This window comes from Lathamus discolor, chromosome 5 (genome assembly GCF_037157495.1).
Source record: "Lathamus discolor isolate bLatDis1 chromosome 5, bLatDis1.hap1, whole genome shotgun sequence".
Lineage (NCBI taxonomy): Eukaryota > Metazoa > Chordata > Aves > Psittaciformes > Psittacidae > Lathamus > Lathamus discolor.
In genome coordinates this window covers 118432098-118459957 of record NC_088888.1, presented here as the reverse complement: position 1 = coordinate 118459957, position 27860 = coordinate 118432098, and the positions used below count along the sequence as shown (strand labels likewise).

The window sequence follows — 27860 nt, the reverse complement described above, 5'->3', positions numbered from 1 at the left end:
CACTCTCCGCACCTCAAAGCAGCACACTTAGAAATCCTCCACACCTCCAAGAGTACGACACAGGGTGCACACAGCTGGTGCAGGCAGCGCAGACGTCTGCTCTCAGCGGCTCTCAGGAATGCACCGCTCGCGGGGCAGCTCGACGATGCATCGTCCTGCATCCAGGAGGGCTTTGTTCTCTGTGGGGTGAAACCTCAGCCTTCACTTTATTAAACGCAATTGCAGAAGCCAAAAGGATGAGTCACAAAGGCGGTTGTGTAAGCACGCGTACGATGGAAGCACAGAGGACACGCGTTTCCTTCACGGAGGATTGCTTGGGTCTGGTAAAGCCTTTCTGATGGGACAGGCAGGCGGTTGGGGCACAGTCCTCATCCATCACCTCCCACCCTATGCCAGCGAGGGCTCGGGCAGAGGGGTTGTGCAGGTGTTGGCCACAGAGAACAAAGCAAAGAGCAGGTAAGGAGGAAATGGTGGGGACACACCGGCACACAGCCTCCCCTGCAACAGCAGTGATAGGGCTCTTTCTGTTGCTAGTCGGGATTTGGCCAAAAAGGAGGGAACTCAAGTCAAATCCGGCCTATCCCTTCCTCAGAATCAGTGCTGTCTCTATCAGCTCCCACATCACCGCCCCTGTCCCCAGCCCCTTCTAAAAGATAAACTAGGATGGGGGGGCAAGAGGATGAGCACTCCTAAAGCTCCACCAGCCGAAGCCGCTGGCACAGGACACCTTCACCAGCGAGCAGATCACAAGCAGCACTGACTATGGATGCAAACTATGGATGCAAACATACTGAAGCAAGGGCTGGAGCTTGTCCTGCCTCAAACTGGGCAGCGTTTTCCTGATCTCCTCCCTGCTCAGCGGATGGCAAAGCCTCTGCCAGGACCAAACACCCACCCGACCACAGGAGACACCGCAGGGCAGGCAGGATGGGGTCCTGCCTCTGTGCTGGGCCTTATCAATGGGATTTGGCTTGGGAAAACAAGGCTGCCTGTGGAGCAGCACCGAGAGAGAGGAAAAGGGGGAGAAAGTACCAGTGGGTGCTGTTGCTATGGCAGAAATGCCTCAACCTCAGAGACCTGCTTGTATCCCCACAGGGTCTGGAAGGAAAACAAAAGCAATGGCTTAAAATCAGCTCCAGGCACAGCTGCACCTTTACGCTGCCGTTGCTCACCAGTGTCCATTGCACAGCTGTGAGCTCCTTTAGTGGTGTAGGTAGACCCTTGGAAAAGGAACCGGCGGTCGGATCCACTTTGTTCTCCTCATCCAGACTGTCTCTTGTCCTCACCCCCTGCCTCCAGCCAGATGTTCTCTCTGTCTGCCTCCTGCCAGCCCTTGCGTTCACCCTGGTGGTAATTCAGCAATTCAATTCAGGAAGCTGATCCAGCTGAAATCCTCAGCATGAAAGAAAAGAGGTTTCCAAGCAGAATATAAGCACTGCCTTTGAACACAGAGAATTCCTAATTTGTTATTAACAAAATAACATAGAAGCAACTGAAATATCTTCATAAAAATCTCCTTTCAAGCTGAAGAAAAAGCGCCATGAAAATACCGACTTTCTAACACCATAAATTGAGTGAAGAAGGGATGATGCCTTTACCAAAAGAGACATCAGACTGCATGGAATTTATCACTGGTTTACTCTTCGGAAATAAATCAGCTGGCAAAGTCATGACTTGACCTACTTAATTTGTTGTCCTGAAACTTGACGAGCATTTAAGATTTGTTCTCAGAGCCTGGAAAAGGAACGGGACGGGGGGAAATACAGGCACCATATCCAAATCCCTGCACTGAGATAGCATCTTCTTCTAGACACTACAAAAAGGCACCACAACAGCAGGCAGTGGCTGCAGTAGTGCCACTAATGAAAGGAAAATTGGGCTCCAGCAGCCTTTATAAGGAAGCCCAGCCCAGCCCTGAAGCAAGTCAAGCACAGTGCTTCTAACAGAGATGTGTACCATATATTGTGAGAAGTTCCTGCTGACGGAGGTTTTGCTCCATGCCTGAGCAAGCTACCTTCTTCAACATCAAGGTTTTGCATAAGCCTCCTTCCTCTCTGCTTCAGAGGTCTATGGCTAGCAGACATGGAGAGCAACGCCTTCCCTTTCTCCTCGCAGCCATCCTCAACGTAGCCAGAGCACCAAGCCCTTACTTCTTTCTCTCCTAGACTTGCACTTTCTCTCTTGATCTCTTCTCACTTCCTCATTTCTTCTCATTTTCCATGAAATGCGATGCACTCTGCAAGGGCACACTTGTGTGTATGCGGTTTTTGTCCCTCTGCACCCCAGCTCCAACAATCTCCTGCACTAGTTTCAGTTTCAATGCATACTACAGAATACATACGGAATATACTGCTTACCTCCCTAGTGCCAACTCACCCTTCCAAAAGCATTCCGTAACTCATCCAGAATCCACTTTCTCCTCTGTTATTTTTTATTATTTCCATAAACCATAGGCTGCCACATCCAAACCGAAAACCAGGCTGTACAACACTACCCAGCTCCATCCAAAATCCACAACCTACTTGCTCTCTCCCAGGTGAGACACCGAAAAAGCTCACATTGACACCACCAGCAGCACAGAACAGCACAAAAGTGTGGCCCAAGGGCTCCAGAAAACCAAAGGTTTGGCAAGGATAGCTCAGTGCTTTAATTAAAAACCCTTGATAGGTTTAAAAGTGCTTGGGTGCTTTGTTGGGCTTTTTTCCTAGGGGGGAGAAATCGATTGTATCTACCTGGGTATATTTATAGCAGCTTGATCTCCTTTGAGAGTTCATATTTTCTCTGATTTGATAAGATTGTGGCCCTTTAATGAGTCGAAGCATTCAGATCCTTATGACAATCTGGCACTCAAATTGTTTGCTTTAGCACTGCAGATTGCACAAGAGACATGAAAGGTTTCAGCGTAGCTGGAAAGTCACTTTTGATGAAATCACCCATCGCTCCAGGGGCCGCATTCTTTACAATTTGTGCATACTGATGCTGTGTGTCTTCAGATGCATTTTGGCAACCCTGTGCCATTTTCAGAAACCCATCTGGGACTCAGGAACAAAGCAAACGCACACGAACATGAGGAAGACAGAGCTGGCACAGCTACCGGATGGAATTTCTTTAAGGAAGCGAAGTCGCTTGTTCGTTTTGCTGGCAGAAAAAGATAGGAAAATGAGTGTTCCTGTTCTTGATGAACTTCATGATATTGTTAAATCCTTCAGACAACATATAATTCATGGCGAAACTGTGGCAGAATTCCTTTGCACTTATCCACAGTGTGGCTCTCCCCCAAAGCACAGATCTCAGCCTTCGCTTCATACACAAAAAAGTTGCCCAGATGAACAATAGCTCTAACTTTAGGGAAAAATCAGAACACTTGCCTCTAGTTTTCTGCTTCATCCCTGCCAAAATTCATTATGACTCCATCAGCCACATACTTTTCTTCCACTGAAAGAAGAAAGGGCAAAAGCAGACTCCATGCTGTGGTACAGATCGGCAGGTGACTTGGGAGGAGAGTTTCCCAGGTAATGCCTTGAGCTTTGCCGTGCAAACACCGAAGGCGACAGCACAAATGATGCCCCTTCCTTGGCAATGCCTCTCAGTGCCAATGGCACCCAGCAGCATTCCCAAAGCTGCGTGACAGCCCATCCCTGAGCCCAGAGCAGAATGAGGAGGTGGCACGTGCTTGAGCTCTGACCACCAAGGTCAGCCTAAACCTCCCTCATAGGTGCCTGTGAACATCTGAGTTACACCAGCCGAGGATTCAGCCTGGGACTGCAAATCATAATTAATACTCATCCCAGCTTCGCATTCCTTATGGAAAAGAGCAGTGAATCACTGCAGTGGAGGCTTGCAGAGGAAATCCTCAGCCACAACAAAAAGATTTCATGCTTTATCTCCCCCTCTCAAGTATTTTAGCAGACAGACGGAGGATTTTCCTCCCAGTGACAACAATAACTACGCTCATTGAAGAAAAATATGTGGAACAGGAAGACCTGCATTCCTTGTGTGAAAAATAAGACTGGTCTGTGCCAACTGCATTTTTCAGGAATAAGTCATCCACATGAAGAAATGGCTGCTGTGATAGTGTCAGGAGCAGCGAGGCCTATGGTAATGTGCTGTATAACTGACCGATGGGAACAGTAGAGAGTGGCTTGGTCTTTGTTTCTTCCAACGTTTCCATTATTAATATGCCTCTTTGACTCACATTTGAATGACTCATGTCTTCCCTGCTCCTTGCTCCTGCTGCTTTGTGTAGCAAATGCACCTTATTCCTAATGGTACCATTCCCAAAAGTTCAGTTATTTCGTGTTTAAGAGACCTCTTGAAATATATCCTGGGCTTTTCAGGGCAGGGACTTGGGAAGCTTGTCCTGCAGTCATTTAGGCATGCGCTTAACTTCATATGTAGGTCCCTACATTAATTCATAAGGCTTAAATGCAGCCTGGTAGTCCAGCAACAACACATCTATTGGATTAGATGATTATTATTATCCATTATTATTATTTAATTCAAGGCCAGGTTGGACAGAGCCTTGGGTGGCATGGTTTAGTGTGAGGTGTCCCTGCCCACGGCAGGGAGTTGGAACTGGATGATCTTAAGGTCCTTTCCAACCCAAACCATTCTGTGATTCTATGATGAAAAGATAAAGAGGAAAAAAAAGAGCTGGGAATATTTGCTAAGCTCTTTTAGAGAGGAAAAAAGTGACAAAGACACCAGCCTCACGTATGAGGTCAGGAAGCACCCGCATTTTACCACATAGCACATACCACAGGTAGCAAGAACACATTTCACACCCTCTACCTGACCACTATCATCTTTGGACACTTCCCAGTTGCAGATGTTCCAAACTTCCTGAAGTCTTCCCCAGTGCAAATGCTTCTCCCACATCCAGTGGTCTTGCTCGAGTCACCCATGGCCCAAGGTCATTGCCTCCTTTAAGTATGGGTGCCGTGGCTCTCTCGCTTCCATCGTGCCAGGCCCATAGGGCTAAATCAAAGGGAGAATGAGAGACATGAGTGCACAGAGTTCTGGGATGTGATTGAGGAGTGGCAGAACAGGCAGGCGTTTGTGCATGGGGGTTAGGCACATCGTCCTGCTGTCAGCACTCTGCGGGGCTCACTGCCCCGTGCTCGGAGGAGGGCAGCCAGCGCCAGCCGAACAGCAGAGGCTGAGCTGTGCCAGTCGCACAGTGTAAAAACACTCAGCTCCCTTTCAGCCATTAAAATGAATGAAGAGCAAGACTGTTTGGATAAACATCAGCCAAAAGAAACCTTGGAGGCAGTTAGAAGGCTACTGCTTCATACAATATAGACCATGTTTCCAAATACAAATATTACACTTGGCAAAGGCGCTCCTTCGCTTCATGAGTTATGTTGCATTTTTTGTTATGTTTAAGTTTGTGCAAGAAGTATAAATAGCTGGGCTGGTATTAAATGAGCTTTTCATTTTTTCTTTGCGAAATATCAAAATGGGCCCAGCTCTTCATGGAACAAACACACACTATATTCTTGTGCCTGAATTTTCATTGCTAATTACAGAAAGCACCATGTCACTGAAAAACAATGTTTGAGAGCCAGACGTGAAAAACACAACTTTCCTACATGAAGTCATTTTTCAGAAAGCTGTCTGGAGAAGGGCATCTGGTTTGCCATATAACTTACATGTGTGCACACATGCTTGTTTGCCTCACAGAGCAGTAATTAGTTGCTGCTCACACTACGCTAGGACATGAAGAATCCTGTGTCCAAGCTGAGGAAGAGTGAGACAGAGGTGCCTAGTTTTGGTCTTTTGTCACAGCTGCTTCGGTTCTTCTATTCCCCAAAGCAGCCTTAATAGGACAGTTCTAATTATGGACCCATAGACACAAAACTACACTTTCTACTGCATACAGCCAGATCCTGTAGCAAACCTCAGCAACCATCCATGCTTCTCCACCTCCTCATGAGAAGGCACTACAACCTGAAGGCCTCAAAGACTACTGTAAACCTATTTCAGGTTATCTTTCATAGAAATACACCCAGGTTGGAGAGGAAATTCTTCAGTGAGAGGGAGCAAGCTGCTGTAGGTGGTTATTCATCCCAAACTCAAACACAACCGCATACTAACCGCTAGAATACACTGGAGGCCAAATGGCACTTTTATTTGTTCTTTGATAAATCTGAGTGTGCATAAACATGAGAGCACAGCAGGGCCCTCACTAGCCAAATCCCCACCTAGAGAGGTCCCAGCCATGGCCAGGACCTGACACTGCTTCTTTATCAGCATGACAGCAATGTCCGTCTGGTTTAACCAATTCATACCTGAATGGATAAGAAAGTTGCTTTTAGAGATGTATATAAATCAAACTACCCAGCAGTGACGCAGCACCACATAGCTGTCTCAGATAAACCACAGAGAGTGGTTTAAATACACCATTAGTTTAGCACTGCAATGGACTTTCAACTTCAGACAACACAAAGGGCTGCCTATTCCTTCTGAAAGTCAGCATTTACTTCCATTAAAAATAAAACCTCCCCAAATATTCCCAAGTATTTTAGAAGTGTTACAAGACCACCACACCAACAGAGCAGACATCAGCTGAAAATACGGAACTATGATGAACTGTTCCACAACCCACATGTCCACAGCAAACGCATATTGCAAACTATTTACTTAGAGGAGAGTTAAAGGCAGGGGCACACAAAATCCTCATTTAAACCAAAGAGCTTTTGCTTGTGAGTGGAACTGGTCACACAGGACTTCTCCATCCATTTTGTTCACCTCGGCAGTCAGGTGAGAGCAACCAAGGAAAGTCTTGCCCATGCAAATGCGCCCGAGGCTCAGATGTTGGAACAGCGTTAGGTCAAATGCTGTAGATGAACAGTCTAAGTACAAGATAAAACACAAAGCCATTTTCTCCTCTGATCCCTCATGGGTTTTCAGATGACCAGAACTCATCAGAAGCAGATGAGTGTGCATTGCAGTACGTCTTTATAAATAGCTCACTTAATACCCTTCTGGTCCTTTCCCCTTGTACCGATGGAGGAGGAAATATTGACCCCTACCGATACAGGTGGTGATGGAATAGAGTAAGAATTACTCTAAAAAATCCCACAGAAATGTTGGTAATTTTACCTCCTGACACTATTCCTATAGGAGCTGTTGAGCATTTCAGGACATGTCTGACTGGTAATAACCATCCTATGGCAGTGTGGCCAACCTTAACTGAAAGGCCTCCATTCATCCTGTAATCCATGCTTCTTGACCTCATTTTCAGTTCATGTTTTTGGCTGTGAGAAGCAGCTTGTTTGTCAGCTAACATGATAACACCCGGAAAACACACTTGGAAAGAGCTGAGTCAGACTTACTCATCTTTGTGCTCATTTTCTAGGAAAACAGCAACTCCCAAAACAAAGGTGTGGGACAAAGCAAACATGCTGGGAATTAGGGAAAAGCCATTCCCTGCATATGCTAACTGCTACTCCTCCTTTGGGAAAACTTATATTTTTAACACCACAGAATTAGTACAGGGTGATGAGCCCTAAGCTGTCATTAGAGGCTGCGAATGAGCCAATGTCCCTTGTGTTAGTAAGTAAATAGGGGTGATGAGTGGTGAATAAACAAACAAACAGAGCAGGCAGAGGTGTCTTGTGGATTCCAGCACTGGTCAGAAGAGTAGGAGTCAAAAGAAACCCTGTGCTATTTTCCCTCTGCTTTCACACAGACACAGACACAGGTGCCTTGGGTTCCTGTCTGTACTAGTGACATCAGTTCAGTTACCTGTTTCATTGTTGTTAAACCCATCGAAACATCATCCCACTCTTAGGGGAGCCCCTTGCAGTAGTATTGAACACGAAGGAAGTAGCAGCACAGCACAAAGGTAGTTCAGACTTTGGATGCATTGCTCCGGTCAATGAGATTCCTCTACAATGCGGGTGGACGCTGGCCCATCTGGAGCTGCAAAATGTATAAGCAGAGTCACATACTTTTTGACAGGCTTTGCTCTCACAGAGAACGTGATGACAGGAGCTGGACCTGGGCACCCACCTGTCCACCCACGGGTGAGGGAAGAGACCTGGGGTTGCAAAGCCACTTTCTGGAGGCACTGGAGTGGCAGACATACAAGCAGGTCCAGCCTGGTGTGGAGAAGGAGGTACAGTCAGACAGAACTGGGTGACTTGTACCAGTGTGCAATGTACCAGTGTACAATTCACATACAGACACACCTGCATGACTGCTTTGAGCTCTGTGCCTGCCTATGCACAGTGACTGTATATTCTTTTCTCAGTAAAGAGACTGGATGTAAGGAGGAAGTTCTTTCCTGTTAGGGTGGTGAGGCACTGGAATGGGTTGCCCAGGGAGGTTGTGAGTGCTCCATCCCTGGCAGTGTCCAAGGCCAGGTTGGATGAAGCCTTGTGTGGGATGGTTTAGTGTGAGGTGTCCCTGCCCATGGCGGGGGGGTTGGAACTGGAGGATCTTGAGGTCCTTTCCAACCCAAACCATTCTATGATTCTATGATTCTAAAGCTCTGGGAAGTTAAACACAAACCAAGCTGGTGACACCAGCCTGATGCTGGCCTTGCCAGATGAGCTCAAACTTCCCTGCAATTCCATGCAGAAACAAAACTCCATGCTCTGTCTCCCCTCCTCCAAACTGCCCACAAAAGCTTTCCAGAACTCCCTCTAAAATTAAAATCTTACTCATGCATAAAGGAGAAGGAGTAAAAAGAGACACAGGAAAATGGATAACGATGCACGCAGACTTGCAAACACCGGGCTTGGTGTCTGTGTGGGGAATAGGACAGCCCAGCAAGGGTAGGTCCTTTGCTGATCTCCTGGCCCTCTCACAGTTATATTCATGGTAGTTATGATTCTGAAGATTTCATTTTCCCACTCACACAACATTCCCCACTTCCACCTTCACCCCACATCCAGAATTGTTCATTGACTTTGGAGCCAGATCACAAGCCTTAATTCATCTCCATGGCTAAGATCGTTCTGTTAAGAGAGAGTAAGACCTTAAATGTGCTTTGACTTTGGTTTTTATGCTTACTATGGACTGAAGAGGTAATATTAAAGTTCACTTTTCTCGTTCTTAAGTAAAAGCACTATTGCATTAAACTTATCCATCAAGAGAAACAGTGCTTTCACTTGCATATTGTTACCATAAAATCCCTCTAAATGCCCTACAGATCTGCTGAATGGGATTCTCACAGACAGCAAGGACAAAGAATATGCAATGCACAGGGATTGGTTTTAAAGTCATGATCTAAAGGTAGAAATAGGTAAGGAGCTACCAATCGTCTGTTGACATCCCCACTGCTGTGCACTTTGATAAGGTATTACTGCCTCCACTGCCTCCACGCTGAGGTTCTTCTCCCCCACTTCCTTGCGTAAAATACGCAGGTGAAAGCAGCACAAAGTCCATCTGCAGCCAAGAAATGGATGTGGGACTTGCGTTCGCTCATGTTTGCAGTGGCTGTCACCTTTCAGAGGCAGGATGTTTGTTTTCGAAGGGCAGGAAGATCCCCCTCCCCATACACAGACATCCTCTGGCCATGCAGCCATCACTCCTGCACCTCTGACTGCTGCAGATTGCGCATAACCCGAGCAGGATTCAGAGGTTTTGCCCAGGGTGGCTCTGGAGCAGCTTATTGCAAAGCTCTGCTGACAACCCCAAGGCAGGCATGAGCTCTACTAAGCAGCTTGGAAGACGTTTCGCTGCATAAATCAAAGGCATCATTGAACCCAAGCTAAACACTCGCCTTCTTTATCCTCCTGGAAACTGCTCTTGCTTCTGCACCAGGGACATGTTTTCATTTAGGTTACTCGTGTTTAGCATCTTGTCAAAAAGCTCCCAAAGGTCTTGCATTTTGCTGTGAAAACACAGGAGCTGCACAGCCGAGGCAGGGACAGGCATCACCCCCTCAGGATGCCTGACAGCCCCTCAAGTTTCCTGCACTTCCCTCCATCCCAAGGGGCCACGTGGCTCCGAGCTCCAACATCTTCACAAGTTAGTGACATTTCTATGGGAGAGCACACAGAGTATTAGGCAGCCGTGATTTAGCTGGTGAGGAAGCAATGATTTATACTTATATTTGAAGCAGGTCATTAAATACGACCCCCTCATTGCAAACCCCATGCTGAGCAAGATATTTTCTTGTAAATGATTTACCAGCAAGCTTTTCATACTTCTGCCTAGTAGCTTTTCCATAACCAAAATCAGACTTGCTCACATTTCCCAAGCCCTGGTAGTGGCTTTCCTTCAAACTGTGAAGACATCTCAAGGCTGCTTCAAATCGGTTAGGGCAGCCCAGCACAGAGGCAGGATTTGGGGCTGATTGGAGGACACAGCTGCTTTCTGTGATCCAGACTTCACTTTGTTAGAAGTACAACCCCAAAGCTTCCGGACTGAAAGCAGCTCACTTTTAGTTTCCCTCTTTTATCCCCATCTACAAGGTGCTCAACTCCTCATTCTTCTCAAGCTCCCAACACGTCATCCAAGCGCCGTCTAGGGAGGCACCCACAGCTGTGACTAACGTTTCTCTCTTTACAACTCAGCTGTTCAGCAAGAATTAGTCCCAGGCCCTACGGCCACAGCCATCTCAGGATGCAGAAGTGCAGAGCATCCTGCAGGAGGCTGGAATTCACACAGCAACATCAGGCAGCTGTGAAAGCATCCAGCAATCCTACTGAAGACAAAAGCCAGCAAAGCCTCCTGCCTCCCGACATGGGGAGGCTGCAGCAAGAGAGTGGGGGAAGCAGCTTTCTTATTCTCTTCTTTTCCTTTAATTCCAGAAGGAAAGTTGCTTCAATAGCAGGGAGACTAAACTGTTGTGCTGCTGCCCTGGTGACGACAAGAAAATGGAAGACCCAGGGAATTACAGACCAGTCAGTCCCACCTCTGTGCCTGGCAAAATCTTGGAGCACATTCTCCTGGAAGGCATGCTAAGGCACATGAAAAACCACAAGGTGCTTGGTGACAGCCAGCATGGCTTCACTAATGGGAAATCCTGCCTGACCAATTTGGTGGCCTTCTGTGATGGGGCTACAGAATTGATGGACAAGGGTAAAGCAGTTGATGTCATCTACCTGGACTTGTGCAAAGCGTTTGACACTGTCCCACACGACATCCTTCTCTCTAAATTGGAGAGACATCAATTTGATGGATGGACCACTCGGTGGATAAAGAGCTGGCTGGATGGCCGCACACAAAGAGTTGTGGTCAATGTCTCCATGTCCGTCTGGAGACCGGTAACGAGTGGTGTCCCTCAGGGATCGGTGTTGGGACCGGTCTTGTTCAATATCTTCGTCGCTGACATGGACAGTGGGATTGAGTGCGCCCTCAGCAAGTTTGCCAATGACACCAAGCTGTGTGGTCCGGTTGATACGCTGGAGGGAAGGGATGCCATCCAGAGGGACCTCGACACGCTTGTGAGGTGGGCTGATGCCAACCTTATGAAGTTCAACCACAACAAGTGCAGGGTCCTACACCTGGGTCGGAGCAAGCCCAGGCACAGCTACAGGTTGGGCAGAGAAGAGATTCAGAGCAGCCCTGCGGAGAAGGACTTGGGGGTGCTGGTCGATGAGAAAATGAACATGAGCCAGCTTCAGTGTGCGCTCACAGCCCAGAAAGCCAACCGTATCCTGGGCTGCATCAAAAGGAGCGTGACCAGCAGGTCGAAGGAGGTGATCCTGCCCCTCTACTCTGCTCTTGTGAGACCTCCCCTGGAGCATTGTGTGCAGTTCTGGTGTCCTCAACATAAAAAGGACATGGAACTGCTGGAACAAGTCCAGAGGAGGCCACGAGGATGATCAGGGGACTGGAGCACCTCCCGTATGAAGACAGGCTGAGGAAGTTGGGGCTGTTCAGCCTGGAGAAGAGAAGGCTGCGTGGGGACCTCATAGCAGCCTTCCAGTACCTGAAGGGGGCCTATAGGGATGCTGGGGAGGGACTCTTCATTAGAGACTGTAGTGACAGGACAAGGGGTAACAGGTTAAAACTTAAACAGGGGAAGTTTAGACTGGATATAAGGAGGAAATTCTTTCCTGTGAGGGTGGTGAGGCACTGGAATGGGTTGCCCAGGGAAGCTGTGAATGCTCCATCCCTGCGGTGTTCAAGGCCAGGTTGGACGAGGCCTTGGGTGACATGGTTTAGTGTGAGGTGTCCCTGCCCATGGCAGGGGGGTTGGAACTGGATGATCTTGAGGTCCTTTCCAACCCTAACTATTCTATGATTCTATGATTCTAAGTGGTGTAGTGCCAGGCTCGAGACTGTCCCAGTGCTGTGACAAGGGATATAAAACAATGAGGTTGTTCTTGGGGCACCCAGTGAACTCCTGTTTCATTTTCCCTGTCTGACACTGCTGAATCTCTACCTTCCATCTGTCAAAGTGGGGATACTGCTCTTCTTTGAACTCTCAACCACGCAGCCAATGTGTTGCTGAGGCCGCAGGTTGGGTGCCTGCTTGCCCATGAGAATCCAGAGTCCTGCGTTTCCTAAATGCCAATGCCTGCTGAGGGCTGCTGCTCTTCCTGCAATGGCAGTACCCACATTGGAACCAAGGCAACTCAAACCATACCAAAGACCACCCAGAGGTGCTATTTGCAGGGAAACCTCAAATCGAGCTTGCCTGACCTCCTCTGGAAGTGGTCATCTTCACTAGGAATCTGCAGGTATGCAGAGAAATGTGGGAATCTGAAGCCATTGCCTCAGTTTTCATACCCCACTTTTTTTCCATCATGAATTAAGTTCTACTCATGTCCTTCTGAGAGACATTTATAGCTTTGCAACACCAAACAGCCCAATCCAAACTCCCACTGACATCCATGGAAGCAATCTATCTTGTGTTAATGTCAGCTCCGGGCCAGGCTTCAGTCTCCAAAGGACAATCACAACTGAAGATAAGCAAACAAGCTACACAGTTCTGTTTGGTTTTGCCTTTTAAGTATAATTTTTCATCTGTGTAACCAGAACTGTTCCTTCACAAATAAGGCTGGATCATATGGAATGCTGCATTTGATAGCATGAGAACCAAACCGTTGCATTTATTTAGCTAGCAGATTTCTTTTGCCTTTTATGAAGGAAAAAACCAAAACCTCCATCAAAATATCAGCATATTGAGTCTCATCATAAAGAGCACTGCCTTCTGGTATTCTGAATAGCTGAGGCCCCTTAAAGATACTTACAAACTTACAAGATACTTACAAATTTACTTACAAACTTACAAACTTACTTACTTAAAACCAAGTAATAAGCATGTACAACGCATAAAGCCTCATTCTTGCTTTAGGACCAGGTGTCAATACTGAAAACATCCAGATCTGATGTCAAGCACTGGATGCTCTGTGAGCCTGATCATACCTACACCACAAGCAGCTGGAAGAAGACAACTTTTTCAAGAGGCAGATAATGCTTTCTTTGAAGCAGGAGCTCATGTAAACCATACAAGGGAAAACTATTTGCTTGTGAGCATATTCCTAACCTCCTGGTTTTTAAATAGCTCCAGCTTTGGACGATTCCAGGCGGCTGAAGCTGCCCTCCTTGATGCCAGCCTAGTGCAAGCGAGGCAGCTGCTCAAACACAGCCACAGAGCAGAGCCCAGTGTGCACAGAGCCACCAGGGAGATGACTGAATTCGCTGGCGCTCAGCACTGGGCTCCAGGTCCTTACAAACAGAATGAGGAATGTGTTGAATTTCAACCTCCCCAAGCAACACGGTTTTGCTGAGGCCGTTTTCAGCGTCTTTATAATGCCAAGTTGGGAAGCAGCATCGGTCCATGTGCCAGTTGGCGTGCCAGGCAATCCCACAGCAGTCACAGCTCTCTGCTAACACCTCAAGAACAACGTGAAGGTTTAATGCTGAAGGTGCATTCCCAACAGCCATGGGGAGAAAACACTGCAGAGGTACAATATACAAGGCCGTTGCTCTGCCCTATTTGGACAACAGTCATGCTCACACCTTGTTCTCAAGCATTTGTAGCAGAGGGGAAGGAGGGGCTACGGAGCAGCAAGATGTGATGTTACATGTGTGAGTTCTATCCAGGGGGGCTACGGAGCAGCAAGATGTGATGTTACATGTGTTAGTTGTATCCGAGGGAGCTACGGAGCAGCAAGATGTGATGTTACATGTGTGAGTTCTATCCAGGGGGGGCTACGGAGCAGCAAGATGTGATGTTACATGTGTTAGTTGTATCCGGGGGGGCTACGGAGCAGGAAGATGTGATGTTACACGTGCTAGTTCTATCCAGGGGGGGCTACGGAGCAGCAAGATGTGAAGTTACACGTGCTAGTTCCAATGCTGAAACCGTGTCCCTGTCTGTGGTACCCCCCTGTGGCCAGGTCTGACATAGCAATCTCCGTGCCACCTGCCGCTCTTCTTCCACAGCATCTCCTCGGGTTTCTTCACCCATATCACTCACCGCCCCCCCCCCCAGTACTTCTTCACCCCCAGCTATCTCAGTGCCCTATGGTCATGCATAGCAACCTCAGCGCCACCCGCAGCACTTCTTCATCCCTCACTGTCTCTGTCACACGTTCATCCATTGCAACCTCAAAGCCGCCCCCAGCAATCTCTGCGCTGTCCCCTGGTTTCTAAGCACAGCCCTCAGTGAGAACAGAGCTTCCATGGACCCAGGCCTGCCCCGGGCCCAGGGCACAGCAGTCCCTGGCTGCCCAGAGGAATGGAGCTGCTCTTTCCCAGCTGGGCAGCTTGGTAGCAATGGCTCCTGCCTCTTTCCACATATTAGAACCCAGCAGGGCCCAAAAGCCCCGCACTGTCACTCCACATCACCAGTCACCTCCATCCCTTCCATTTTCAGCACACACAGACCCTGAGAGCCCTCGGCAATGCAAGTATGGGCTGGGGAACTGAAAGGACACGGTGTGAGGACACAAGGTGCACAAGGGCTTCCTTCCCCACCTCTGCCCAGATCTGCAGCCTGCTCAGCTCACACGTGGCACTCCTGATTTTGGAGGATGCTGAAGACACAGGGGAGCCCAGGGGTGTAGGAGTCTTACCCAGCAGGTTTCAGAGGCAGGCGGCTGCGGCACCAGGCCCCACGACCACCATTTCTCTTCCCAGTCCAAGCAGAAAGGTTATTCCAGTTGCTGCTGGGGTGTGTGGGGGGGATGGAGTTTTGTATTTTAGCCTTTTTTGTCCTTTTGATATGGCAACGCGGTGCCAACAGATGGAGCTGTTCAGAACAGCCAGCGCTCACTTTGGCAGAGCACGGGGGAAGCAGCAGGCAAGCATGGAATTCTAATTATTAAACATAATGAGAGATGAATCATGTCCAAGCAGAAGAGGAGCTCTGTTTGCTATGCTGAAGTGAAAAATAAGTCTGTCAACAAAGCTATAGCGCTGAATGGGGGAATCCCGGGGTTTCTCCATCTCTGCATGCGAGGATATCCTGTCCCAGGAGAGAGTAAGGGCTCATCACACCCATTCAGCAGAGGGTTGAAGCCTCACAGTCCTGTGCTGGACTCACATCATCACTCACCAGAGCATCAAATCAAAGGATACATCATGCAGGACTTCTTCCTTCCCCCCAGGCTAATCCCAGACTTCAAAGCCAGGACATACTGGTAAATCACGGAGCTTCCCCCATCACCTCCTTGGAGTTGGATCAAAATCCTCAACCCCTTCCCCTAAAACACTGAGGCCACAAGCACTGCATGAAGCCTCCAGAGCTCACCAGCAGACAAGGATGTGTTGCAGGCTATGAGGAGGACAGGAAAGGGTAAAACAGGTGACACTTCGTGGACTTGCGCTCACGTATGGACGGTGAGTTTGCGAGCTGCATTGCTACACCAGGGAGCAAATGGAGAGGAAGAGGTTTCAGCAAAGTAGAAGAAAAGATTACATGGTTTGTTTGTTGTAAGCCCTGTTCCAAAAAGCCCCTGTATCTACCTTTATATAATGGATACAGGATTTTTGATGGCAAAATTACACCTGAACATTGCACTGTTCTTAGCAAAAGGACTGCATGAGCACTAACGGAGGGGCATCTGTGACGGAGAATTTATGAGAGAGCTTAACTGCATCAGTACAGGCAGCAGATACGGATCCTTTGTCACCCTCACCAGCCCCACTGTTGCAAGCAGGGATGCACTGGTTTCTGCAGCTCATATTCAGCATAAGCCTAGCACTACATTGTTGTGCAGGTGATTTTTACCAGTTGTGAAAATATCTGAGAAAGGCAAATAAACTGGAGAGAAATGAAAACAAACCAACTTTTGCATGGACCTAAAAGTACTTACGTGTGAATCAAGCTGTTCTGCAATCACTGGAACAAACAGCACCAGATTTGCAGACAACTGGAACTCACAGCATCCTAGATTTTAGCCCTAACTGGGAAAAAAAACCCTTTGTAAAGGCTTGCTTTTGCATGGATCCTCAAGGGACCCATCAGTCTCTTTCCAGTTCAGAAACTTAGTGTAGTTCTTTATTCTTCCTAGCCACATACATTTAATTAAACTGGAGAAACTTAATTGTTTTCCTAGTATTGTACAAGTGATGCTGTTGGGGGGAGAGAGAAGAAAGATGAACATACAACAGAGACAGCACATGCACATAAAAAGCTCATTTACAGGAGCACACTAGCCTGGAAAAACCCTCACCCAGGATTTCCTAGGATTTGCCAGGTAATCACACTTACTGGCCAACCTGGACCCATTATAACTAAAACATCGTTAAAATGTAGCTTATGGAGAGTACTCTGAACTATTTAAAATGGGGGCTTCAAGGGTTTTCTCAGGCATCAAATTATTCTGCTGACCCTTGACAGTAACTCACTGCTAGAAGGGGCAACAGCATCTGGGTGTTAGAAACAGGCTGTAGTACTCTGTGTACCGTGACGGCAAATCACCACTGTAACATTCAGAAAGCATCCTGGAGATATTCTGATGTCCTCAGAGCAGGGTTTAGGCCAGGTGAGTGGTACAGGTCAGTTCTGGGGGACAAACATTCAACAAGTCTTGTGTTCTTCATTATCTCTTAGGAGGAGTAAAAGAAGCCTTTTACCTCTGTGTGTCATTTATGAGACCACCTAATGTGTCTATGGCTTATTCTATATATTTCATAGAATCATAGAATAGTTAGGGTTGGAAAGGACCTTAAGAGCATCTATTTTGGTTAAGTAGATGAAGGACTAGAATTTAAACTAGGTTGAAGACAAAGAACAAGGGAGTGCTGAAAACCCACTCCATTTCCTCAGACACCTGAATGCTTTTGAGTGCCACTTCCCCTTAGGGTTAGCCCCTACCTACAACTCATCTCCACTGAAGTAAAAACACCTTTGTTTTAAATGAATTTATGTGAGTTTAGAGATACCTGAAGTGAAAGCACTTTAACAAGGAGGAAAAAAAACCATCTTAGCTTTAAAATTGAAAACAAATACAATAGAGAAGCACCAAAAGAGGAAAACAGCATTAGCTCATCCCTGAGTCACAGCTTGGACAACAGGATAATTCAGTGACCTTCTGCCCCTTGTATATTCTCTTTTAACAGTGAACTTCATCCTGGGTTCATCATTCACAGTTGGGAGTTTCCTTATTTTTGAGTTTTCTTCTAATTTCGGCACCTCCTTTCTGTTGAGATTCTTGAAACCTACGTGGGAATAGCTAACGTTTTAATACGCAAAGAAGACGCTCAAAATGATGCTTTTTCTATCCCTCCATCCTTTTCCCTGGGGAATGAACTGCACTGCAGCTCTCACACTCTAGCATCTTGCAAATCATGTATCATAAAGCACTTTCTGCTGTGCCATGGCATTGTCCTTTGGCTTGCTAATTTCTTTTCATGGATGTTACGTGACGCATTAATACACTAAACATGGGGTTTGAAACACTCTCCCCTCCTCAGACACACACAGTATTAGTTTCAAAGGCCATCATGTCACAACACTGTTAATTACCTCAAGCCTTGGCATGCTCTTATCTCCCCAGAGGAGCTTGCTGTGTTTCAAAAGGGCTGGACTCCAAACTTTAGAATCTGTTTCTTCATCGGATTGAGAACTGCACTTAACTAGAGCTTATTCCTGTGAAATTAGACACAAATGCAACTTTATAAACCCAGTGAATTATTCCCACCAACATCCATTTCAGCTTGCACTGTAGCAGCGATTTCCAGAGGTAGACTGGAAGCAATAAGGGCAGCATCCAACAAGATGAATAATCATAGTGAGCGTGATGAGAAGGCAGTTTCATTTTATACCTAATGTGATCTAACATCAGCCAAAAGAAGGCTAACCCCCCTCCCCATCTCTCTTCCAGCTGTGTGCTCCCGTGTTTCCTTTACGTTAGCTCTAACAAACATGCAACTGCAGAGCACAAAAAATCAATTCACTGGCCCAAGAGAAAACAAACCTATCAAAACAATGCCTCCTGCAATGCTTTACTTTTAGTCCTGAAGAGAGTTCTTGGCGCAACTGTAACTGATACCTGTGGTGGCTGCCAGCACCCACCCAGCCACTCTTCCTTCTCCTCCTCAAAAGGACAGTGAGGGGAGAAGTTAAGATGAAAAAGTTACCGGTTGAAGCAAAAGAGACCCATGAATCACAGGATCATTAGGGTTGGCAGGAACCTTTGGAGATCATGCAGTCCAACACCCCTGCCAAGGCAAGAACACCCAGAGCAGGTTACACAGGAGCACATCCAGCTGGGTTTTGAATGTCTCCAGAAAGGGAGACTCCACAACCCCCATGGGCAGCCTGTTCCAGTGCTCTGACACCCCCAAAGTAAAGTTCTTCCTTAGGTTGAGGTGAAACTTGTGTTTTAGTTTTTGGCCATTGCTTCTCACTCTGTTGCTGGGCATCACTGAAAAGTCTGGCATCATCCTCCTGGCACCCCCCTTTGAGATATTCATATGCATTAATGAGATCCCCTCTCAGTATTCTCTTCTCTAGACCAAACAGGCCCAGCTCCTGCAATCCTCATGAGAGAGATGCTCCAGACCTCTGATCATCCTCTGCTGGATCCTCTCCAGTAGCTCTTTATCTTTCTTGCACTGAGGTTGCCAGAGCTGGACACAGTGCTCCAGATGTGGCCTCAACACAGGAAAAATGAATTTAATTGCTTGCTAACTAAACATGGCTTGGATAGTAAGAGACAAAGACAGATTAAAACAACTCAAATATGGACAATTTGAGCTCAACTTTAAATCAAATCTCCTCTGGCACACAGGCAACAGGGGAAACAGATATCCAGCACAGCATCACAATGCCCAGCTGTATCAGTCACATACAACTCATGTTTTAAGGAAACAATTCTAAAAAATACGTTTAATAGGAGTTCTACCACAGGTACAGTACATACAGCTGTAACAATCCAGGCTAGTATCATGGTTTGTTTGCACTTAACATCAGACACAGCTGTTTTGACGCAGGTATCCTGCCTGACATTTGTGCTGCGATGGTATGTGGTCTATACCATCCAAACACATGCACCCAAAGTGAAACCAGAGCTGTAAAAAATTATCACCTTTAGGAAAACTGTTTGAATTACAAAATCACAGAACCATAGAATAGTTAGGGTTGGAAAGGACCTCAAGATCATCCAGTTCCAACCCCCCTGCCATGGACAGGGACACCTCGCACTAAACCATCCCACCCAAGGCTCTGTACAGCCTGGCCTTGAACCTTGCCAGGAATGGAGCACTCACAACTTCCCTGGGCAACCCATTCCAGTGCCTCACCACCCTCACAGGAAAGAATTTCCTCCTTATGTCCAATCTAAACTTCCCCTGTTTAAGTTTGAACCCGTTACCCCTTGTCCTGTCACTACAGTCCCTAATGAAGAGTCCCTCCCCAGCATCCCTATAGGCCCCCTTCAGATATTGGAAGGCTGCTATGAGGTCTCCACGCAGTCTAAATGAATGAATGCCAAGAGCACTTGGCTACTGGAGCACTCATTGCGTGGCTGCATCAGATTATTTGCCCGGAGGAGTCTGTGGTTTGGTTCTTCCACTTGGCTTTTTGAGCCCTTCACACCCACCAAAATCCAAAAAATAAGCATGAGTCATCAAAACATCTCACACCTCCTCATTTCCGACGTCTCCAGTGTTGACATTAAAGGACTCATAATGCTCGAATCCTCCAGGAGAAATGCCTCCAAGGGTGATGTCCTGGCTCCGTCAAAGCTGATGGCTGAGCTCCAAGTGGCCTTGCTGGTGACAGGATCTCACCTCAAACACTTGCCTTTATGTGGTGCTTTCTGAAAAACTGCATTTGAACAACTTTGAAAGGCTTTTTGGTTTAAAAAGATGAGTTTAGTTGATCTCTTTCTGTATGTCTATGTGAACATTCAGAGCAATATAATGGAGTATAACAGGGCAAATTCAGCCTAAATATCTATGATGATATTGTAGCTGATAAGCTCTAAGAGAGCTTATCTACTAAGCTTATTATCTAATAATAATCTTATTATCTAATTATTTAATAATCTAATTAATTTAATTATCTAATTATCGAATAATAAGTTTATTATTAAAAGCATCTTAGATAAGCTCTAAGATGAGAGAAGCTATGGGGACTCCTCTGTGAGTCCACCTGGATGTCTGACTTCTACCTGCATAGAACAGCCATACATGTTCAAAGGTGCAGAGTCTAGTGGGGGTTAACCATGCAAGGATGTGACATCCGTAGTCCTTAGCAGGCTTGTACAAACTCCAGGATGAGCACTGACACATAACTTCACAGCTCTTTTCTCTCTGGGATGATTACACTACAAGCAGGTTGAAGCCTGCCAGCTTTACTGCTTTTACGCCCCACCATCACCCTTGAGGGACTGTAGAACATACAGCTCTCTGTGTCTCTCAGATGCTGTTGAAGAAACAAGGAAAAGCAGCTGCTCCAAACTCCCTAAGGAAACCATGCTTGCACATTCACACCCTCTATCTGTGCAACTTCAGCAATTCTTGCACCCGTTAGCCAAGTAAGTGAATTACAATCTGTCAGATGCTCACTGCCACAGAAAGCTTGCACACAGTACAACCTGGGGGCTACAGACAACTCAAAACCAGCAGCCAAGAAGTAGGAGTCACAGTCACCACTCATGTGCTGTCTCTTGTGTAACAGACATATGTAGACACTGGGAACATGAGGGTTGGCTATAGCTCAGGCTCTACTAGAGGAGAGCTCTCCTCTCTACCCCAGGCAGAGGAGCTGGAGAAGCTGACATTTCTGTTCTGGGACAGGGAACATGGAAGGAGAAGCAGGATATTATCTTGCAAGGAACTGTGAACTGTGAACTCAAGAGTTAGCAGAGAAGCATAGGACACAAAGAAAGCGTATCGTGTTACCATGACACTGGAGAATTCTAAGTTGAGGGCATTATGTTTAAGGCACAAAGCCATAGGAAAGCAGGTCTTACGGTGCTCTTATGTTCGCTAATATATTTTACTGGGTTCATCAGTCAGACAGGAACGGGTGACGAGACAGACATTTATTGTGTTCAAATCACCATGAAGTGATGCTAATGATCCTTATGACAATTTATTGCCCAGGTTATGGGGCAGAGAAATGCTGTGTCACTGTAGGATCTAAAACTATAAAAGTCGGTGTACAAGTCCTCCTTATCTCTGTGTTATCTCATAAGGGAGTGAAAAATCGAGCACAGGGCTATTACAGCAGAACAACCTCCCACAAGCTTCCCTGTGAAAAACGAGGGAAAGTGAAGTTGTATTAATCAATAGCACTGTCTCTAGACCCACAATCTTTCCTTTACAATAAGCTATTGGTGATGTCAGCTTCCATATAAAATCTCAATGCAATTTCCTACAAGCTATAGGTTCTCTGCATTTCTTGGAAGATTTGAACTCTGATACGGGGCAGTGCCACTTTCTCAACACCTCTACAAGGCACCTACCAAAACCTCTACTGACAATCCATGCTAAAAGCCATGAAAATTCTCTTTGTCCTCACTTTGCCTTAAATCAAAATAAGTCTAACACATGAAAATCCTGGCCAGGTATAAGGTAACAGTTCATACTCCTTCACCTCTTCAAATATGCCTTGGAAGATGAGCCTTATTAGCACTGTGGAAGATATATCAATCCTTCCCCAGATTTCCTGGAAGTTCCCACAACTATTTCTTCTTATTCTTTCTCTCCTTCAAAATGATTTTGTTTTCCCTGTACACACTTTATATTGATTCCTGTTTTCCACTGTTGGAAAAGTTTCTTTGCATACTTTGCTTTCTAACAAGAGCATTCATTTCCTTACCTAGCCACATCATAAACATTCCCTTCAACTCTATTCTCTTCTAAGCCTTCTGATAATCAAGCTCACCCGAAAACCAGATTCTTTCTTCAGTCACCTAGAATTACCTAAGTCTAAATACTGCAAGAGCGGCACACCTTTTGGGGTTCAGGAGATGCTTTTAAAATAGGGCTGCATACAGACTGTAGACGACATTCAGTTATTCGCAAACGTAGCAACATAAAAACTCCCCATGCAATTCAGTGCCTTTGAACAAATTAATCCAGCTACCACTGAATGACTAGAATTCTTGGTATATCTATCTTGTACATTCCAAGTTACTCCCAAGACAACCAGAAGAAACAGAAATTATGGTGGAATTCCAAATTTTCATTTTTAAAATGTGTAGATATACAGTTTGATTCTGCATCATTCTGCTCAAAACCGAGCTCTACAGACTGTCCAGTTGCACCACTACCACAAGCCACTGTGAAACGTTGCACCTGCAATCCTGGTACTAACCAATAGTTTTGCCTTCTTTTTCTAGACTCTGCTATTAACTTACAGTTTAAGTCACAAAAGCTGTTACCGTAGCCTTGCTAACACCCCTGCATTAAATTACCAGCTCTGCTGCTTCTTAGGGCTCTTTCTCCTTTCACGTATTACCCTTTACAGGGGATCAGCTGCCATTTCCCTAAATCAGGACTCCTCTTCCCCCTCAGTCAAACCTCCTGTATTTCACAGCTTTTCCAGAGGTTCATTCACAAGCAGAGGAGCATACTCTCCACACCTATAGAATCCCCAAAATGGAATCCGAGTAACCTCTCAACACTTTTTGGTGTACCAGACCTCTCCTCCATGACTTGCTCAACTGCAGCTCTCTGAACTCACTCCTTGCAGGGCCATGCTGTTAAGATAGAGAAGCAAAGATAAAGGCGCAGGAGCAAAGGAAGATGAAAAAAAAATGGGCTGCACGTTCATTTGGTTTAGGCTATTACAAGCTTTTAGCAGTGAAATTTACTATGGCAAAAGACGGACTACTCTGGCACCAACCTGTCTGCTACAAAATACTCTGGGACACGTAATTGTGTGTTTGAGTACAAAATCAACAGTATTCAAATTGTTTGTATTTATATGCATTTCATCTGGTTGCCCTTCCTTTATAATTTTAGCCAGCTATTGCTGTCAACTATGTAATTTCCTCTTGGACTGTATCTGCTTATGCCAGTGGCAACGGTTACTCATCACGTACAAGAGTTTACAGACCACGTCATTGCAAAGTGTGTCTGTCCTCACCATTCATTTTTCATAAGCCCCTTTCAAGTTCAAAATAGAACTAGCAGTAGAATTAGACCCATGATTAAAGCAGTGTAAGATCTTTCATTGGCTTCAGTGGGAGTCGGATGATAGGAAATTCTGCTCCTGCCAGTCTTCACAATTACTGACACAGACATTCATGTGTGCGAACAGCTTTCTTCCCAAAAGTAACTTTTGAGAAGCCCTGTACCTGGTTTGTGCTCTGGACCTTGCTTGTGATTCTCAAGACATGAGAATCCCTTTTTTATTCATTTTTCCTCTACCTAGGCAGAAGGAGGAAAAGTCAGACAATGAAAAGGCACACTGCTCCACTTCAAACAGTAATTCCTATGCAGCTTCCTGAAGAAGCCTGGCTTATTTGAGCAAAAGAAGTTAAAAAATATATTGGAGTATTACACAGATACAAAACCAAAGTAGAAGTAGAACATGTTACCTGCTGTTTGAGTTATGATTTTGTATCTATGTATGTATATATACACACAAATAAAATATTGAGATAGTGTGGGGAAAAAAATAGATGCTGGAATCCAAATCTCCACAAAGAGATATTAAGCAAGTAGAGGAGAAGAAACAATGGACTGATTTACATTTTATAAGCCAATTTGATTCCATGAAAGAGTGAATTTATGCTAAAGTTACTATGACTCTGACACTGAAAAGTACTTTCAGAATGAAAGCAGGCTAACACTGTCACCTTAGCTTTTCCCAAAAGGCCATTTTCAAATGTGGGTATGTATAAACCAAGTTTTCACTCACTACATAGTGAAGCATCCACACAATCACTTAATGCTGCACGTCAGAGCACTGTGAATGGCTGTAACAACACAGCTTCTTGGTTGCAACATATCTGAAGCATCGTGGTACAGTTCTTCATTTCATCAGACTGAAGGATCCAGTCTGATATCTCAGCACAAACTGTTTCAAGACAGATCATAGAATTATGTCTGCAACACAGAAAGCCCCTGTTTCGTATTATTTACAGAACTGCATAGAAATATCTTCAACTATAGGACTATGTTGATACCACAGTTAAAAAACCTCACAAAGATGACATCTCAATGTATGCTATAACATCATAGTGAAAAATGACCTCAGGCTATTAAAAAAAAATTTATTAAGATTTTTTTCCATGAAAGATTGGTACTACAATCAATGTAACCATTTAATCAGTCAAGTATGTGTGTTATAGGCAGGCACAACGTTACAAAACAGGCAAGTACAATGCCCGATTAAGCGAATACAGTCTGAGTATCTATTCATCCACTATTTCTGAAAACAGAGTTATCAAATATCCACCAGGGAAAAAGATGAACTATTTTAGTTTCTCTTTGGCATACTTATCAGGACAATGAATTAATTGCAAGTGTCTTCCATCGCTGCCAGTGCTGTGAAATAAAAAAGTACTGAATGGAAGATTGTATGTCAGAACTCAGTTTTAGGACTCGGGCGAACCAGCTAATGCATCAGAACTGGTGACAAATGACCATTCAGCTGCCAATGCTTCACAAGGCAGACAAGGACTACATTGTTTCATAATGCAGTTTTGTGGAAGGTATAAAAAGAATTACAGTAAATTTATGCACAGTACATACATATTACACACAGTTATATAAATACCCATGCTGTGGCTGGACTTCAGGAAGTTGATTTATCGATAAGAAAGCTAGTATCAGACCTCCCAGCATCCATTTAATACACATTGCACTTCGCATCCAGTAATATGTTCATTTCTGTACCTCTCTTAAAAATAGATTTTAAACAGAAGCGAAGAATAATATCGAATCTTTCCATAAACTTTGTTTTCTTATTTACATTGTAATATTCCATTATACATAAAGACTGCATTACGATACATTATCTTCATATAGCTTTTTGTGATACATACAGCTTGAAGCTATTAACATCTTGGTTTGGGAACAGAGATATGACCTATAAGACTATTTAACAACAATTCTAGCCTTAATTTTGCTTTAGTTTGTTTCACTGAAACCATTCTTTGACAAAAAAACAGTCCTCCTTATTGGGGAGGAAAAAACCAACCCATGTTGAAACCACTTCTGGATTTCCTTAAACCACTGAGAAACTTAGGAACAATAATAACTTTTGCATAATGATATAGCCACAAAAAAGGCCCGTTACTTTTAAATTTAGAACATGAATGACAATTGTGACCATATCTTTAAATTAATTTCCTTTTACTTAAGCTTTCAGTTATTTTGCAAACATTAAACAATGAAAACGCAAACATTAATCATACATAATCTTTGCACAACTGGGAAGAGTTCCTATTTTATTTGGGAAAAAATGAACATGCACACACCCCCATTCACAGAGTGAGAAACAGCAGCACTTGCCTCAAGTTATGGTGCACATGGTTGCAATACCAGGTATAAAACAAAGAGTAGAATTTCCAACATCTGTTAAAACACAAAAAACTTATTGTACAAAAAAAGTCATTCACATTCTTTGCAATGAAGGGAGGAATCAGCTGTTCAGCTTTCTGGACTCTCAAGCCGGCAAACTCCTCCTTCTATTGCCACGGACTGTCCTGCCACAGCTCCAGGAGGAAGTCTTGAAATGTGAGTCTGTGGAAAAGTCGAGAGAGTATTACTGAGTGAGAAGAGAGGCAAAATTATGCAGGACACAAAGCAAGCTTCAAAGTATTGAACAATTACAATACAAAGGATTGAACGATGTTCCATCACTGAAGTCTGAAGGAAAAATACAAAGCAAGTTGAAAAGCTGAAAACAACTAGGATTCTTTTTTTGTTTGCATTAATGTTTAACACATGAAGAGAAGGACCATGACAGATATATAGAAAAGATAAACTGGATGACCCAGGGCACTTAAAGAAGAAGAAAGGAATGTCCAGCCTGAAGACAAAAGAAAACTGTGGCATTCCATGGTTTATAAGTCTGTTTCTTAGGGAGATATGAAAAAAATTTAGTACTGTATAGAAAAATATACCTTACAGAAATCTTCGACACAATGATCTACTTGACAGAGATAAACTAACATTCAAGGCATAAAGCAACTGCAATGATCAGGATGCAAAGAAGAAATTTCTCTGCATAAAACAGAATCATAGAATCATAGAATAGTTTGGGTTGGAAAGGACCTCAAGATCATCCAGTTCCAACCCCCCTGCCATGGGCAGGGACACCTCACACTAAATCGTCCCACCCAAGGCTTCATCCAGCCTGGCCTTGAACACTGCCAGGGATGGAGCATTCACAACTTCCTTGGGCAACCCATTCCAGTGCCTCACCACCCTCACAGGAAAGAACTTCCTCCTTATAGCCAATCTAAACTTCCCCTGTTTAAGTTTGAACCCATTACCCCTTGTCCTGTCACTACAGTTCCTGATGAATAGTCCCTCCCCAGCATCCCTATACACCCCCTTCAGATACTGGAAGGCTGCTATGAGGTCTCCATGCAGCCTTCTCTTCCCCAGGCTGAACAGCCCCAACTTCCTCAGCCTGTCGTCATACGGGAGGTGCTCCAGTCCCCTGATCATCCTCGTGGCCTCCTCTGGACTTGTTCCAACAGTTCCATGTCCTTTTTATGTTGAGGACACCAGAACTGCACACAATGCTCCAAGTGAGGTCTCATTCGACCTGCTCATCCACCTAAAGCCCCCCAAGGACTTACTCTAAAGTATTTGTTGCCAACTATCAAATAAATGGACCGAAAGAACAACTGTGTTTCTGTCAACAGGCACCTTTTCCATCAAGAAGTTTCAAAAGCAGGCCTTTGAGATGCCTGTGTAATATTCCAGCCAGAACGTAAAAACCAGAAAGTAAAAGCCAAAACATGGGCATGTGTGTTTGTGGACACAAAAATTCAGCTTATAACTATTGCAACTCAGCAACACAAAAGAATCTGTTAAAGATCCTATATATTCCTAGGTGCATTTATTACTGATGGGCAAAGGCGTTCACTTATTAAAAGATACTCTGAATTACTTGGAAGCAATGACCTTTTTCTTCCCATGCACACACTTTTATACTGTGAAAACTGTTTATGTTTTCATCCATACTGTTGATTCCTGAGCTACAGCAAAAGCCATTTACAGATAGATGGACTGCTTTCATATAGGGCAAGTGGCTAAAGCAGTGTTAAATCAGAACAACAAAAGGAGTCAGAAGTCCTACAGACTTTACCATTTCCTATTTTCAGAGCCTCGGTGGAACCCCAAAATGCAATAGGGCTGATAACAGCATTTCCACAGGCTTGAGGCAGAACACGGTAATGGCAGGGACCCACCAGCTCTCGCTACACTCCAGCCATCACTCCCAGCAAAGCAGGAGGGCTGGCCTTCATTCCCCTCATGACTTACAAGCTTCAAGTGATTCATTAATGCTCAGAAAATATAAC

General features: G+C 45.1%; 1 protein-coding gene across 1 annotated transcript in view; it reads right to left on the bottom strand.

Annotated features, from left to right (window-relative positions):
• Positions 1-24579: 24579 nt before the first annotated feature.
• Positions 24580-27860, bottom strand: part of TASP1 (taspase 1) — an 88760-nt gene continuing 85479 nt past the window's right edge. Inside the window, 1 exon segment of the mRNA XM_065682312.1 lies at positions 24580-26067. Coding sequence (XP_065538384.1) covers positions 25975-26067 — 93 coding nt within the window. The 3' untranslated portion in view covers positions 24580-25974.